This window comes from Leguminivora glycinivorella, chromosome 22 (assembly GCF_023078275.1).
Source record: "Leguminivora glycinivorella isolate SPB_JAAS2020 chromosome 22, LegGlyc_1.1, whole genome shotgun sequence".
NCBI lineage: Eukaryota > Metazoa > Arthropoda > Insecta > Lepidoptera > Tortricidae > Leguminivora > Leguminivora glycinivorella.
The window spans coordinates 12,632,791-12,647,495 of NC_062992.1; the positions used below are offsets into that span (position 1 = coordinate 12,632,791).

The following is a 14,705-nucleotide window of genomic DNA, read 5'->3' on the forward strand; positions in this document are numbered from 1 at the left end:
TAGTCAGTAGCAGATACCTGGAATCCATAACGACGCCGAGCTCAATTACAATAGGTTAACATTTTATGTTGTAATTAAGTAACTAACTTTGTAAACTGTCACTCCTTTAACATGTGTAGCTAGACTGTAAGTGTTAATATAAGGAATAAATAAATGAAAATAAAATAAAAAATAAAATCGTTTTTTGATAATTTTAATATTTTCGGAAATAATCGCTCCTAAAGGATAAAAAAGTGTCCCCCACAACCCTCTAACTTTTGAACCATATGTTTAAAAAATATGAAAAAATCCACAAAAGTAGAATTTTATAAAGACTTTCTAGGAAAATTGTTTTGAACTTGATAGGTTCAGTAGTTTTTGACAAAAATACGGATAACTACGGAACCCTACACTGAGCGTGGCCCGACACGCTCTTGGCCGGTTTTTTTTACATAGAGTTGGTCCAATCATATTCGAATACAGATAGATAGATCTTTATTTGCATTCCAATATGTTACATGGGCATAATATATACATAATGGACCCTGGAAAGGGTGTAGCAAAACATTACAAATACAGCTGACAATAATATGATATTTACAAGGGTAGTTTTTACAATTGTAAATAGTCATTGATTTCATGTTTTATGACATTTTTTAAATCCATCCTAGGCAGAAAAATCGTGTCATTTTGATTCCCCTTAGGAGGAAAGAAAAATCCCTTTAGGAGATGTGAAAAAAACAATAGTGGTATCTAACCTCAACAGATTCCGACCTGAACGGTAGAAAAACCATGCGCGGATCTAGGGGGGGGTCATGGGAGCCATGACCCCCCCCTGGAGCCTAGGTTGGCCATACAAATAGACCACGTGACCCCCCCTCCGGGGCCTGGGCCTTTACCACGTGACCCCCCCCCCTGAGCACGATGCTGGATCCGCGCTTGAGAAGAACTTACGTCTCTAGCACCTCGACTTTCCTTCTAGCAATTTCGGCCTTAAGTATCTCCTTGGCAGCCTTATAAGCTGTGTATAGTATATCTTCTTCTTCCGCCGTATGTCGCCGTCGCCTACAGCGGGTGTACGCTCGTCGAGCCTTGTTACTTGCGGTACGGAGCTCCGCGATCTTTGACGACCACCAGTATGGCTGTGTTCTATGTGGGTGGCTGGCGCAGACGTTGGGAGATATTTCTGAGAGCGTCTGGTCAGTCCCTAAAGAAAAACATGCAGAAAAGATTAAAAATTGAGGAAAAATAAAGTTTTCCCAATGTGTCAATCGCAAACGTCGATAACGTAAACGTCTAGGTTTCCCTATCGCTCGTCTGTGCAGCGTCAACCATTGTCACATCGGTTATAATAATAAATTAAACTGTCTTAAAGGGCCTCTGCGCTGTTGGCTTCGGCCCCACGCACGCCTCCCAAAAGTCCGGGACCCCATGGTCCCGAGAACTGGAAAAGACAAATAATAATAAATCCGTTTATTGCAGACAACATATGGTCCAATTAAAATAACAGTACAATTAAAATAGATCACAGTTTAAAAAAAAAACTTTATTTACCACCAGTTTCAAAAATTAAAATTATATTTGCGACAATGCTGACATTTTTTTCTGTTTATATTATAGCATTTTAAAAGATAAAATCATAAAAACTCACAGATTAAATTAGAATTCCACTATAACATATATTACTATTAAGTCCTAGGCTACTTAAAATTCAAATAAATATAATTATATTATAATTATAAGTCAAGATATAAAAATGTCAGAAATGTCAGCAATAAATAAAATTAAATTAAAATTACATTTGATTTAAATTATAAAATAAAATTTAAATTTAATTACAAAAATTAAACTCTATGGCTGCTCTTTGTATTTTGTGTTGTGACACAGATGTTGGGAGACATTTCTGAGAGTGCCTGCCAATTGCATCGAACAAAAATAAGGTTGCATAAATACCTGGCACACTTAGTGCGTTTTCACAATATCCGATCCGATATCGGATGTCGGAAGGATTTCAAAGGAAACCCTTTTCGCACTATATCTGCAACTTTGTTACATCCATGCACTTGTAATCAGTGTTTGCATGTGTATGGCTTTTATCCTGTGTGTTTGCAGTTTGCACTGGTAAAGTTGTAGTTGTCTTGCCGGGAAAACAAATTATATACCTACCTGAAGTCTGATATAATCTAGTAAATAGCATTAGACCCTACTCATAGTGTTGTGTTCCTGCCGGTGAGTAAGGCTACCAGAGCTCAACGAGGGTGCGGTGTGCTGATGACGGGAGGACTTACGGAACTGACTTATTCCGTCTATTGTCCTTTGAGTCGTCGGCAACCCGAACCCTCCTTGGAACTTGTGCACTCCTTTTTACTGTGTCTTTAACACAGCAAAAGGGAATGTACAAGTTTCTAATGGGGTGGCAACGCGCATGTAACACTCTTTGAGTTGCAGGCGTCCATAGGTTACAGGTTACGGTGACCGCTTTCCATCAGGCGGGCCGTACGCTTGTTTGCTACCAAAATAGTATTAAATGATTTTTAGGTGAATGAAAATCGGTTCAGTAATTGTTGAGTTTATCGGCGGCTGCAGCTCTATACGGTGAAATAAAAAGGAGAATTCAAACTTTGCATGGTGGCTTTTGTGGTCATACTGAACAACTTTTATCATGGGACCAATGATGAAATCGCAATAGTATTTTATACAATCGTGATTTAATACAAAGCTATTCAATCGAGTACCATGTTTAGGCCACGAAGCTTGCTGAGTACAGATGAGCCTCCGAAGTTTCGACCTGGCATATAATGAACCACTTCTCGCACTAGTGCGTAAAAAAACGACCATCTGTACTGAAAAAATAATTTTGGCTGCTTCATACATTTCTTTTTTCACGATTTCTCACATTATGACCTCAAAAATGCAAAGTTTAAAAGGTCCTTCTTACTTCACCCTGTATATTTTTTTTCTCGCATCTCATTACATGATTTTGCAAAGTGTCTTTGTTACCTATATTATGTAATACTTACTCGCATACGGCACATATGAAAGAAGAAATACCATCTTCTCTTACAATTATCGTGATATATAAGAGATTAAGTTTGAAATAAACTTACAAAAACCACAAGCGGTCGTCGGTGGTGGTCGGTATATTTGGTGAATCTTTTCCTTATGCTTATTAAGAGTAGATCTTTTTCGGTAGCTTTTCTGGCAGTGCTCACAGGCGTATGTTTTTCTTTCGGGAGATATAGTCCCCCCCTCATCGCTGCGGAGTCGCTCCTGGCCTGAATGCAGGGAATAAAAAGATGTTTGGACTCTTTAATGTTAAATACTAATACTTATAATTATTTTTTAAAGATTTAAAGAAAAAAGAGGAAACGTAGCAGGCCAAGAAGAAGATGGGAAGATGAGATAAAGCGTGCAGCAGGAAGTTCCTGGACTACAATAACAAAAGACAGAGACAAATGGAAGGAGTTAGGGGAGGCCTTTGCCTACAAAAGGCATACAGACAAAAACTAGGAAATATAATATATTATGAGTGTCAACAACAAAATGAAATGTAACAAAACGTCTGAAATAAAGGCTATTTTTTTTTTATTATTTTATTTTATTAAAATTATTTTAATTAAATAAATAAATATTATAGGTTTTTTTTTTATTTAATTAAAATAATTATACATGGATGACTGTGGCAAGAGACAGGAACCAGTGGAGGACTTTGGAGGAGGCCTTCGTCAAAGGACGAGTTGGAGTTGCCGATGTAAATGAGTAAAAAAAAAAAAAAAAAAAAAAAAAAAATGTAGTTAAATGAAACTTCAATAATAAAGGCTATTTTTTTTTTTTTTTTTTTTTTTTTTTTTTTTTTATTTATACATAGGACAAGCGCTGGTGGCCTAGTGGTAAGAGCGTGCAACTTACGATCCGGAGGTCGCGGGTTCGAACCCAGCTCGTACCAATGAGTTTATCTGAACTTATGTGCGAAATGTCATTTGATATTTACCAGTCGCTTTTCGGTGAAGGAAAACATCGTGAGGAAACCGCATGCAAATGGCACATCATCGATTTTTATCAACCCCTTTTTGCCAAGAGTGGCACTGAAACTTTTGTAGTTCATGTGCTCTGCTTACCCCTTTATGGGATACAGGCGTGATTATATGTGTGTATGTATGATCTCGGCTTAGCGGGTAACTATGCACTACCCAAACTGCCCAAGACCGGAGGAAATGGAGAAATATGATTCGAGCCCTACACCCCAGCAGAGGGCAACAGGATGCAAAGAAGAAGTTTACATATTATACAAACTTATGCAAAAGGAAACTTACATTTTTTTAATGTGAAAAAATTGCTTCAAGGACAAAATAATCGATGAAAATCTAAAATATTAGAAAATAGTAAATGGAATGAAATGAGCACTTACATAACATACTAGAAACAGAGTTATCTTCTTCTGCAACATCAAAAAGTTCAGTCTTAGCATTCTCCACTGAAAAAGACAGAAAATCAATGTTAAAAATATTAGACAAAGATTCTTCTTCCTCGTTCCCTCAATGCTGAGGATCGCGACCACAAGTAGCGTGTCTCCATTGAACGCGGTCATAAGCCATGTGGACTGCACGGTATAGGCTGCCGCCAGTCGACTTCTTCACACAGTCAGACCATCTCTTACGAGCCCCACCCCAAGCGCGTTTACCATTCATTCGCCCCAAGATGATACACTTCTCCATATTATGCATTGGTGATCTCATGATGTGACCGACAAAGATAAAAAATCTCTAATATTTTTTAGTGTTGGAGGCTGGATGTGCCAATTTATAACCGCCCGCTTGTATGACAAGAACTTGTAAGACCCAGCGAGTCCTCTGGCATCTGAGCAAGGTTCACAGGTGCCCACCAATCGGGTTCTTGGTGTTGAATGTGTTAAACATCCAATGTGAGTTATGTGAGTAATGCTCATGTAACTAAGAGCTACCAGCTCACCTTTAATAAGTGCCACTTCTGGCAGCTCCGCCTGGCTGCGCTGCACTTGCAGCTTGAAGTCGCTCGCATCTCGCAGGCGGCCCACGCACGCAGAGCAGATGCCGCACGAGCCCGAGCCATCCATTGGTAGCTGAAATGGTAGACTCCTTTATTAATAACCATGTTAAATTGTCAGGAATTGAGCTTAAGTGGCGGCACGTAAGTTTAGCGTTGAGTGAAATGTGGAGGGGATAGCTGTGCATGGGGATGCATACCCTTCGCCCCCTGTAATCCTCTGAGAGAACTATTTTTGACTTCTGCGCAATAACGGTCAGCGCTAAAGTTATTTGCCGCGACCTGTACCTATTGACATGATACCACAATCTGAACAGGAAAAAAATATTGATGGAAAAGTTTTCTAAAAACTTTGTGTTAAATGAATTAATCCATTTACGAGCTTTACCTGGAAATTAGAGTCTATCTTTTCCAAATTGCAATATTTACCTTTATATCGAAGCAGTCTTGCAACATCTCAAGATAAATCTCTGTTTTGCCGAGATGTATGTACGGCGTCGTCAAGTCCTTGTCCGGGGGACATTGCAGGCAGCAGCGACAAGAATCCATCGCGGCACGGTCTTTATTTTTATAGGTACCCCTTTTTACACAAATGTCACACAAAAAATTAGATAAAGTTGTAGCTTCTTCAAATTCAAAGTTTTTAGCTGTTTTTCGTGATGTATGACGTTTAGCTGACCTTCAAAATTTGACAGTAGAGATGCGTTTGAAACAGTTGCTGTTTTATACTATTTGTTTCGGATTATATGATTTATATATGATTTATATTATTAAAGAAATTGATAACATATTATTTTAGGTATCATCTTAATTATGTGTTACATGTTGCTTATTATGTATATAAAAATAATTTTTATAACAAATTAATTTTGAGCCTAAAATATTCAATGTGACAGTATTCGATCGCCTCCGTTTAAATCTGTCAAGTGTCAAACTGGCCAGCGGTAATTTTATTCGAATCCACGGAAGTATAACTAAAGCATGGAAGCCATGCTAAAATAAGAGCTCGGTGACATGTATCTTACTCACACCACACTATTACCTTTTTTATATGAGCGAATGAGACAAAATTCTACAACTTCTTTCGTTTTCTCGAAGGTTGTCCCTAAATGCTGATGTCAAAATGGACCTGGGGTCCATTTATTATACGGCAAAATTAAATATACGTTTGTCATTTCACACTCGGTCTCCATCTTTGACAACTGTACATAGTCGTATTATATTGGTTCGGATTTTTAGCGCGACTTCAATGGTCGTCTTGACGATATTTATTTATTTTGTGAGGATTTCTGATAGATCGTGGAAAAATTAGCTCAGTGTATATTTGTGATAGTTCCAAGTTTCATTTCGGACTATGGCTTGTGTGATCAAGTGTTGCAAATCACATTCAGGAAGAAAAGAAAACACGCAAGAGGTTATATCATTTCATCGGTAAGTTTCTTGAAATTTTGATAGTATTTATTGATACGACCTGACAGAAATATAAATGTACATATTAGTAGTTTATACAGTTCAAATCTTATTCAATTCTGTATAGATTTTTGCATATTTTTTGGAAGTTTTCTCAAACTCGCAAAGGTTATGTTTTTTGGCATAGTGATGTGATGTGTTTTATCGACCATGCAATAATAACCTATCGATATCCATACCTAAAAAACGATATGAATGATTATTGTTCTTTGTTATGATTAGAGATAGGCCGAATATTCGTTAAATATTCGGTATTCGACAAATTCGGCAAGTTTTTCAGTGTTCGTATTCGGCCGAATAGTTCGGTTACATTGCCGAATATTTACCGAATAAACGAAGTAAATAAATAGCGTAACCTGTTTCGTAATTCATCACATAATGACATCCTATTTCTGAATTCTAAGAAACTACCAAAGGAAGTTAAAAATGAGTTAAAATATAAAATTTAATAATTTTGTATAAAAGTAGAATAACGTATCTTAAAAAACAAAAACGATTTTTTTCTTATACACTAAATTATAGGAACATTAAGATAAATGTGTACCCATTAGCAATCATTGAAACGTTTTCAACTCTAAGCCCGGATTTAAAACATGGCTCAACCGAATATTCGGCCGAATGTTCGGTTCGGTAATAAACAGCTGAACCGAATGTTCGGCCGAATATTCGTATTCGGTAAAGTCCGTATTCGGCCCATCTCTAGTTATGATTCTCTTGTTATTTACTTATCTTGCAAATTCAACTTTATATATTTCTTAGATTTCCGAAGAACACTGGAAACACGAAGTTCAAGGTGCGATGATCGCGTTTACTCCCTGGACCCCACCAAAAAGGAGAAGGCCAAGAAGCTAAAACAGAGCCTGTCCCCAGGTCTCTATATGAGGGGTGAAAGTGAAGTAATGATTAATGTATGACTAAGTCTAGTCAAAAGTCATAATAAACGCAATTTGTACATTACCTTGCCTATTTTCAATATTAATAAAAGTGATAAATTTAATACATTTTTAGTGTCATTAGTTATGTATGAAGTTTATATTATTTTTAAGGTGAGAACATAAGCACGTGCAAAATATATCGATAATTAAATCGACACAGTCACATCCCTGGCTAAACACGAAATCTCACAAAACTGGCGACCACCTACCCACGGAAGTATAACTAAAGCATGGAAGCCATGCTAAAATAAGAGCTCGGTGACATGTATCTTACTCACACCACACTATTACCTTTTTTATATGAGCGAATGAGACAAAATTCTACAACTTCTTTCGTTTTCTCGAAGGTTGTCCCTAAATGCTGATGTCAAAATGGACCTGGGGTCCATTTATTATACGGCAAAATTAAATATACGTTTGTCATTTCACACTCGGTCTCCATCTTTGACAACTGTACATAGTCGTATTATATTGGTTCGGATTTTTAGCGCGACTTCAATGGTCGTCTTGACGATATTTATTTATTTTGTGAGGATTTCTGATAGATCGTGGAAAAATTAGCTCAGTGTATATTTGTGATAGTTCCAAGTTTCATTTCGGACTATGGCTTGTGTGATCAAGTGTTGCAAATCACATTCAGGAAGAAAAGAAAACACGCAAGAGGTTATATCATTTCATCGGTAAGTTTCTTGAAATTTTGATAGTATTTATTGATACGACCTGACAGAAATATAAATGTACATATTAGTAGTTTATACAGTTCAAATCTTATTCAATTCTGTATAGATTTTTGCATATTTTTTGGAAGTTTTCTCAAACTCGCAAAGGTTATGTTTTTTGGCATAGTGATGTGATGTGTTTTATCGACCATGCAATAATAACCTATCGATATCCATACCTAAAAAACGATATGAATGATTATTGTTCTTTGTTATGATTAGAGATAGGCCGAATATTCGTTAAATATTCGGTATTCGACAAATTCGGCAAGTTTTTCAGTGTTCGTATTCGGCCGAATAGTTCGGTTACATTGCCGAATATTTACCGAATAAACGAAGTAAATAAATAGCGTAACCTGTTTCGTAATTCATCACATAATGACATCCTATTTCTGAATACTAAGAAACTACCAAAGGAAGTTAAAAATGAGTTAAAATATAAAATTTAATAATTTTGTATAAAAGTAGAATAACGTATCTTAAAAAACAAAAACGATTTTTTTCTTATACACTAAATTATAGGAACATTAAGATAAATGTGTACCCATTAGCAATCATTGAAACGTTTTCAACTCTAAGCCCGGATTTAAAACATGGCTCAACCGAATATTCGGCCGAATGTTCGGTTCGGTAATAAACAGCTGAACCGAATGTTCGGCCGAATATTCGTATTCGGTAAAGTCCGTATTCGGCCCATCTCTAGTTATGATTCTCTTGTTATTTACTTATCTTGCAAATTCAACTTTATATATTTCTTAGATTTCCGAAGAACACTGGAAACACGAAGTTCAAGGTGCGATGATCGCGTTTACTCCCTGGACCCCACCAAAAAGGAGAAGGCCAAGAAGCTAAAACAGAGCCTGTCCCCAGGTCTCTATATGAGGGGTGAAAGTGAAGTAATGATTAATGTATGACTAAGTCTAGTCAAAAGTCATAATAAACGCAATTTGTACATTACCTTGCCTATTTTCAATATTAATAAAAGTGATAAATTTAATACATTTTTAGTGTCATTAGTTATGTATGAAGTTTATATTATTTTTAAGGTGAGAACATAAGCACGTGCAAAATATATCGATAATTAAATCGACACAGTCACATCCCTGGCTAAACACGAAATCTCACAAAACTGGCGACCACCTACCAAAAAGAGAAATAACTAGCATATATCCGTCTCTTTTCAATACATTATCTAATTCATAAGGAAGTCAAGGATGAGTATACGCGTTTCACACGATTTTTTATTAGGGAGGCTTGTTCGAATCACTCGAATTATTCGTGACAATCGTGACTCCATGGTGGAATAACTACCCGTATCGTATGATAAGTATTCCGTTTACCGTTTAGATTAAAAGTCACTGACAAAAGTGTTTAACGGAGGCCGGTATTTTATAAACATGGAAAACAACGCTGAGAAAACTTTAAAGGATAAAAGAAAATCCTGCGAACAAAGGAACTCTAGAAGCAGAAAGAAGGTTGTGAACAGCATCAATGCAGGAGTCGTCAGAAGAACGGTCTTCGAGTTTTATGAGACCGAGAAGGAGGTGCCTACTCTCGGTGAGTTAGCTTACATGTTAGAAGAGAGAGGGCTCGTGTTCGAACCCAAACACTTAAAGAAGCTTTTAAATGAGCTCGGCTATCGTTATACTCGATGTTGTTCGCCATCTCGCAGACACCTTCTCTTGGAGAAACATACTTTAGGTTGTAAGCGTATTAAATATTTGAGAAAAATCCGGGAGTGACGAGTTGAAAATCGGAACGTATATTTCATGCATGAAACTTACATGGAATCCAGTGACGTTGCCAAAGGTCATGATCGTTATCTAAGAATGAAATTGCCAACTAAGATTTCGAAAAAGGAGCGTCTGGTGATAATTCACGCGGGAGGTAAGAATGGTTTGATGAATGGCTCCTTCACTACTGTTAAAGCTGACCACGAGTTTGGTGATCACTTCAGTGAAGAGAACACCTCGAAATTTGAAAAATGGGTGACTGAGAATCTAAAGGATGAGTTTGAACCAAACTCTGTGATTTGTATTAGCAGCACAAGGCACCACAGCATTCAGAAGCACAAAAAACCAAGAGATATGTTTTCACCTAAAACTGATGTTCAGAACTGGTTGAAGATACATAATGTTGAATATGAGGAGGATTTGGAAAAGGTATTCCTGCTAGGTCTTGTTAGGAAGACTCATTCGGAACCCGTTTACCATGTTGACGAAGCACTGAAAGGCCTCGGACACACTGTCCTGCGCATGCCTCCGATTCATGCTGAGCTTAATCCTCTTGAGTATGTCTGGGATGATATCAAGAAAAAGATTGCAGATAGTCATGACAGTGCATCCGTGAAGGACAATAGAAGGGCCTGGATGAAATTGTATTCGGAATACCCTCTGGAAGAATACCAGAAGTGGGTTGATCTTGTCAAAAACACTGAAAATGATTACTATGACATGGCATACAAATCTGATGACATCATTGATGATATAATTGGGAGATATGAAAAAGATTTGCGCTCAGATTCTGAAGACTGGACAACTGATAACAGTGAGGACTCGGAGAGTGATTCTGATTTTTAGATATTCTCAAATCATTTTTATTACATGATGATGGTTGTCTAGTAGTTACCATTTTTACATGTATTTCAGTAGCTGTAAGGAGTTGTCAATTTGATTTAAGAAGTTCTTTGTGAGTTAATTTACTAATGGGTCTCAACAATCTATTAAAATGGTTTTATTTTCATGATGGTTACCATATTTTAGTTTTTGTCTTCTAGATGCACCTCTGTTTGGACCTGTCCAGTCAAGCAAATGTTGGCTAAGCTTAAGATTTAAAATTGGATGTAGTCACATGATAATGTTCACATGAAATCGCTGGTGAAATTAACAATTTTTATTTTTAATTTAAAGTTTAAAATTTAATAAATATTTAATGTGAATGTTATTGTGGAACTAAGTACATTCAATTAAATTACATTATTAACCACTTGTATGCTTAGAAACGGACCCTGCCACCCTGCCGTGAGAATTTTAATCTATTGTTTCAAATGCCAAGGTCACATAATCAAAATTTACAGGCCTTGTGATTGATACAGATTATAAATAAAATACAATTTAAGAAATATTTTAAAACTTTTTATTATGAACCCACCCTACCCCACCATAGTCCTCTTCCTCCCCCTAGCCCGGACTTCCTCAAACTTGCTAATAATCTCCTTTACATTATTCTTGCTGTAGCTTTTGTACGCTTCCAGGATTTTGCTAAATATCTCCGGGTAATCATTGTGGGTGCTGATCAGAGCCCTCTCCAGTACATACAAATCCACACCTTTATCTTCCGCACTTGTATCGAAGGATGACAATCCAAAATCAATCATAACTAAATCCACATTATCAATGTCTAACCAATTATCATTAGAACTTGAGTTTTTATGGACTAATAACATATTTGATGTAGTTAAATCTCCATGAATGATGTTATTTTCATGTAATTTTCGCACAGTTTGCCCGATCAATACGGAGATCTTGTCAAGGTTGTTTGGTCCGTCGCCCGAGCCATTCTGTTGCTGTTTTGTAAAAATGTCGATAATGAAGTCTTTCACGGTGATACTGTGTGTGAAATGCTGCATGTATATGCGTCGACGCTCGAAATCTACCAAATACAACGCTGGAGTTTTCACATCGGCAGTTTTACAGCGAACTATAGCTCTAGCTTCATTTTTTATGCGCTCCTTGGTTATAGCGACATCAAGCTCGGGTTGCCGATATTTCTTTTCGAACCTTTCCTTAATTAGCGTAGGTTTCCCGATGTAATTACAGATGTACAGCTTCGCTTCGGCTCCTTGCTTCAATATCTTTAAATCATCACACATGTTTCGATGATTTGGACGAAGTAGACTTAACCTATAAACCGGTTAACACGACTGTTCTCCAATTTTATTAGAACAATGGCTTACTTAAATTAAAGTTTGTCTGAATATTGTAATACAGTAATAATACATTATGTGCCTTAGGAAAGCACAGCGTCGCTTTATGAAGATGCAATGTATTTTCTCACCTATTGTCAGATATTTTTATTCGATTTCTGAACGTTTTTAGCGTTTCTGAACGAATTATCTGTCACCAGAGGGCGCGCGCGCTTTAGACTTGTCATTGCGTGTATTTCTCGCCGCCATATCGGTATTGAAAAATGAGATTGTGAAGAAAAAATAAGAAATATGAGTGCGGAAGAGCACAAAAAGGCCACAGAGACGGAAACTAGCTTCAGGGCTGTTTATGTTCCGTTTTCCGACTCGGAGTTGGAACCTGAATACCTACCCTTACGGGTAAACTAACGAGAGTAACGGCCCACGCCTTGCTCTCGTGAGGTATGATGCTGATGGCCCATCATTTACAGCTATTTGGCGGCTCGAGGGTATAAAGCGCGTCGGCCTGCCACGCCTTGCTCTCATGAGCCAGTGTTTTTGAGCATCGGCGATCCTCGCCATGTTATCATGAACCATGACCCAGCGTTTTCAGCTCATTAGCGGCTCGCGGGTGAAAGAGAGCATCGGCCATCTTCGCCATGTTCTCATGAGCCATGATCCAGCGTTTTCAGCACTTTAACTGCTCGTGGGTGAAAAAGAACATCGGCGGTCCTCGCCATGTTCTCAGAAGACATGACTCAACATTTTCAGCACATTAGTGACTCGCGGGTGAGAAAGAGCATCGGCGATCTACGCCATGTTCTCATGAGCCAGCGTTTTCAGGCTGCTCGTCGTGGTCGTAAGGCGATATAGTGTTGGCTCGAAGCCAACCATCAAGCCGTTATCAATCAATGCTGTTGTTGCTTCTAAATCAAGATTTCCTGGCGACCATGCCACTACAAGCATCCAGGCACTAAGCAGAACCTTCCGGAGAATTAAAGAGTGACAGAGATGAAACAAGATGAAAAGGTCAAATTGAAATTAAAGATTATTCTGTAATCTTTATGAAGCCTTCCAGAAAGGACCTGCTACTAACGTAGAGGGGCTACATAATTGTATGATGAACCAGTATTAAGAGACTTTGCAGTAAACAAAGAACTTTCCTCTAAAGAAGGGGAATGAACGTCTCAAAACATAGAGTTATGCAAGTTTGTCTAGTGCAATACTGAGACAAAATGAACTGGTTCGCACAGGTCTACACTTACACTATTGTATTTACAAGGCTACCCGGAAGGTGAACAGCATGTATTTCAGAAGAGAAAGTGTGGAAGACAGCAAGTTGTAGAAAACAGAATATTCATGTTGATATTGGAAGAACAATAATGCTACAGGATAATAGATAGATAAGAAGATTTAAAAGTAGAACCTTACTAAGAAGAATTCAAACCAACCATGAGAGCAATACACTAGAATTGTTTGTAAAACTTTAGGCAGAACATGGCAAAAGGGAAGAAATTTAATATTTCTACGGGACAATTATATCATAACCCGCTTGTGCCTATGTTTCAGTTGCTTCTTGGTTTCATTAAATAATTTACTAGGAGAGTTAAGAAAAAGATGAAAAGAAAGAGAACTAAGTTAGATGGAAGACCACACAGTCACTGCACTACAGGCAGAGTTTTGTGATGAAGTTGATAATATGATGAGCTCAGGCTCAGAACCAGTAAAGTTGTCACCAGTGACAAATCTAGCATATCTTTTACTCAAGAGTAGCCAGTTATTTTTCACAACACCTGTAGTAAAGCAATTAACAACTAACCCATTCTAAGAGAGAAGAGAAGAAGAGTTTGAGTGTATTAAGCGAGTGATCTGAGTATGGTTTAGTATACCAAATAAATGTATATTATGCTTGAAGATTTAAGTAAATAATGAATGAAAGAGAGATGGTTTATCCATGTTTGAATAACATAGGACAAGGCAAGAACTAGAGAAAATAATTTCTCTTATGTGCCACCTATAATATATATGAGAGATACTCATAAGTACTTCTCCCTTTTGGCCTTTTATTGGCACCCTGCCCTTGTGCAGGATTAACTTTCTGGGTCGCGGAGACCTTTATGAAAGACACACTGCCTTGCCAGCATCTGTCTTGGCCCTTTCCTTGTCACAGCACCTCTATGTGGAAAGAACGAGCTGGGTAGTGATGACGCTGCAAAAGAGATACCTTGCAATATTTTAGCGAAACAAAGTTCTGATTGCCGTTACCACCTTTCCTTGTGAGGGATTAACATGCTGGGTCTCGGAGACCACATGTGAGTGAGGTTGCCTTGGGCTAGTAAACCTACATGATTCCTTGTCCCATCTGAGCATTTTGCAGTCCTGAGTAGGGCCGGACAACAGTGTGGTTGGACATTATTAGGAAGATAATCTGGACTGGTGTCAACTTGTTGAGTGTCATGGAACTCATGCTTATGTCAGAGCTGATGGTGATGCCTAATAAATCAATAGAGTATCCTGCATGAAAAGAGAAGATTATTTCTCAGTCCAGAAAAGTCTGGAGAATAACCACATGAATTGCAACACCGGCTGTGACTCCTGAACAGATAAATATATTTTATTCATACACAGTGTAAACAAAGATTAAAGAACTGATGTACAACAATAAGAGTAGCGCCA

General features: G+C 37.6%; 2 protein-coding genes and 1 long non-coding RNA gene across 3 annotated transcripts; 1 reads left to right on the forward strand and 2 right to left on the reverse strand.

The window, feature by feature from the left end:
• Positions 1-913: 913 nt before the first annotated feature.
• On the reverse strand, positions 914-5,622 carry LOC125238028. Its single transcript, XM_048145309.1, has 5 exons — positions 5,431-5,622; positions 4,948-5,077; positions 4,388-4,453; positions 3,087-3,254; positions 914-1,186 (listed from the first exon to the last, which is right to left on the reverse strand). The coding sequence occupies exons 1-5, from the start codon at positions 5,548-5,550 to the stop codon at positions 930-932; spliced, it is 741 nt and encodes a 246-aa protein (XP_048001266.1). The 5' UTR covers positions 5,551-5,622; the 3' UTR covers positions 914-929.
• Positions 5,623-6,375: 753 nt separating this feature from the next.
• On the forward strand, positions 6,376-7,616 carry LOC125237867. Its single transcript, XR_007178380.1, has 2 exons — positions 6,376-6,432; positions 7,231-7,616. It is a non-coding gene; the product is annotated as an uncharacterized LOC125237867 (long non-coding RNA).
• Positions 7,617-11,245: 3,629 nt separating this feature from the next.
• Positions 11,246-12,121, reverse strand: LOC125237847 (EKC/KEOPS complex subunit TP53RK). Its single transcript, XM_048145072.1, has one exon. It carries the CDS (start codon positions 11,994-11,996, stop codon positions 11,277-11,279), a length of 720 nt encoding a protein of 239 aa, XP_048001029.1. The 5' UTR covers positions 11,997-12,121; the 3' UTR covers positions 11,246-11,276.
• Positions 12,122-14,705: the final 2,584 nt, after the last annotated feature.

Bases quoted from the DNA above. Each gene is read 5' to 3' on its own strand.
- LOC125238028 (XM_048145309.1), bottom strand. From the start codon at position 5,550: ATGGATTCTTGTCGCTGCTGCCTGCAATGTCCCCCGGACAAGGACTTG. The intron at 5,078-5,430 runs GTAAATATTGCA...CTACCATTTCAG, and splicing joins AAGACTGCTTCGATATAAAG to CTACCAATGGATGGCTCGGG. The intron at 1,187-3,086 runs GTAAGTTTATTT...GTTTTTCTTTAG, and splicing joins GACGACCGCTTGTGGTTTTT to GGACTGACCAGACGCTCTCA.
- LOC125237847 (XM_048145072.1), bottom strand. From the start codon at position 11,996: ATGTGTGATGATTTAAAGATATTGAAGCAAGGAGCCGAAGCGAAGCTG.